The sequence below is a fragment of the Malus domestica genome, chromosome 07 (assembly GCF_042453785.1).
Source record: "Malus domestica chromosome 07, GDT2T_hap1".
In the NCBI taxonomy this organism is placed as follows: domain Eukaryota; kingdom Viridiplantae; phylum Streptophyta; class Magnoliopsida; order Rosales; family Rosaceae; genus Malus; species Malus domestica.
Genome location: NC_091667.1, coordinates 15,191,203 through 15,193,126, shown reverse-complemented (window position 1 = coordinate 15,193,126; position 1,924 = coordinate 15,191,203). Strand labels below are relative to the sequence as shown.

Here is a 1,924-nt window from a genome sequence, read left to right as displayed (position 1 = left end):
GATCACACGATAATTACCATAAATTATATTTATCCAATCATATGGATTGTTGCACGCAGACATACATATTACAATAATCTTGGAACTTTTGAAGACGTCCCAAAAATTTACTTTCTCAATTGTTCACTCACATTATAGACTAAAAGAAAATTTGTAAAACACAAAAACATGCACTTGTTGTAGAAAGTACAAACTCCTTCGCCCAATTGTATAGGCAACAACTTTCTTTCGTTCTGAGGATCGTTGCTTATTTATAAAAATCGTATGACTAGATTTTCAAAGAGAGATTATCTTATCCCAAATCAGAGGGTCATGCCAGTTGCAAACACGATTCAAAGAAAACCCTTTTCTTTGCAACATTGGATTGCTTCATCACACATGTCATCAACTCCATGCTTAAACCTAAATCCAGAACTCAAGAGCTTTTTTTATAAGAGGCAAGGCCTTTTGTAACCTTCAATGCCTTTCAACAAACTGTAGGTCAAGCAAGAGGAAATGTCAAAAATATAGACAGTTTAATTGTTATATACATTGAGAGTAAAATGACGGAGACTGATTTATCGAGCATGTAATAATAATATTAGAAAGAAACTACTCACTCAGTTGTGGGAATGCGAAAACCCGGGTATTTTGCAGAAAGAAATTGGGACATTTCATCTATGGTTATCTGATTTGATGAACAAATGTACCTCCCTTTGGCATTAGGGTTTTCAAAAAGAAATATATGGGCACTAACCAAGTCATCTACATGTACCATATTTTGCCTCATAAGATGTTTGTAGTGATCTTGATTTCCTGCATACATTAAATAATATGTACAAGGAGAAAATATAGGTTAGTTTGGGTAGCGATTTTGACACAACTCCTAGTTTAGTTTCTTCCAACTGAAGTGCCAAAGTTTAAATTTGGCGTGTCAAAATTGCTAAGTGCCCATGAGTTTAGGAAACTGTTTTCAGAAAGCAAGCGTAATTTTGATTCACAAAACATGTTACTCAATACATACCTAGAATCATGGATAGCGACAAATACACTGAGGCAGGGAGAGTTTTGCAGAGAAATCCACCAACAACTAATGGAGGGAGTAAAGTCACAAGTTCCAGTTCATTTTCTTCTGCAAATTTTAGCGCTATTTGTTCTGTCTTGGTCTTGGCAGCCACATATGAAGTCCCAAATAATTTGAGAGACCTATGGTATTCAATGTCGCTCCATGTACTTTCATCCACCGAGTCACGGCCATTGTCACTGTAAACCGCAGCTGCTGCACTAGAAGTGTACACAACCCTCTTCATAGTCTTGGAGTTTAGGCATGCTTTCAATATTCCTAGGGCTCCTTGGACAGATTTTTTCGTCACCGAATCTTCTTCAAGTTCTTTGTCAGGCATAGGGTGAGCAACATGGAAAACCCCAATGCATCCTTCAATTGCTGCATTGAAACTGTCAGGCTGGTTGAGATCTACATTGAAGATGTGAAGATGTGAAGATGCTCTTGGCAGGCTTGTGAGGAAGCTGATGTCTCTCTTTTATTCTAGGGTCAATATGCAAACATCAAAGCATGTTATTTACCACATCAAAACAAATTCCCAAAATTTAGGATCCTGAATTATGTGATGGGGATGAGTTTGAAAGTTTGAACGTAAACAACTAATTGACAAGACAAAAGATTCTAAAACCACATAAACACAAAAATCAATAATAAGGCAACACATAGAGAATCTACAACAGAAAAGAAATGATACAAAAGATATCATCCATCTATAATATAATTTAAGAAAATAGGCTTTTTTTTTTCAAACTCTTTGAAAATGCCAATCATGTCCTCAATTTACTAATTTTGCTCCTATTCTACAAATTTTCAAGGATATATGTGTCAAACAATAAAATCAAATATGAAAGTTTTTATTTATTTATTTATTTTATTTATTAT

General features: G+C 35.0%; 1 protein-coding gene across 1 annotated transcript; it reads right to left on the bottom strand.

Moving 5' to 3' along the window:
* LOC103401912 (vestitone reductase-like) lies at positions 1-1,512 on the bottom strand. Its single transcript, XM_017329310.3, has 3 exons — positions 1,004-1,512; positions 600-795; positions 1-474 (listed from the first exon to the last, which is right to left on the bottom strand). The coding sequence occupies exons 1-3, from the start codon at positions 1,380-1,382 to the stop codon at positions 429-431; spliced, it is 621 nt and encodes a 206-aa protein (XP_017184799.1). The 5' UTR covers positions 1,383-1,512; the 3' UTR covers positions 1-428.
* Positions 1,513-1,924: the final 412 nt, after the last annotated feature.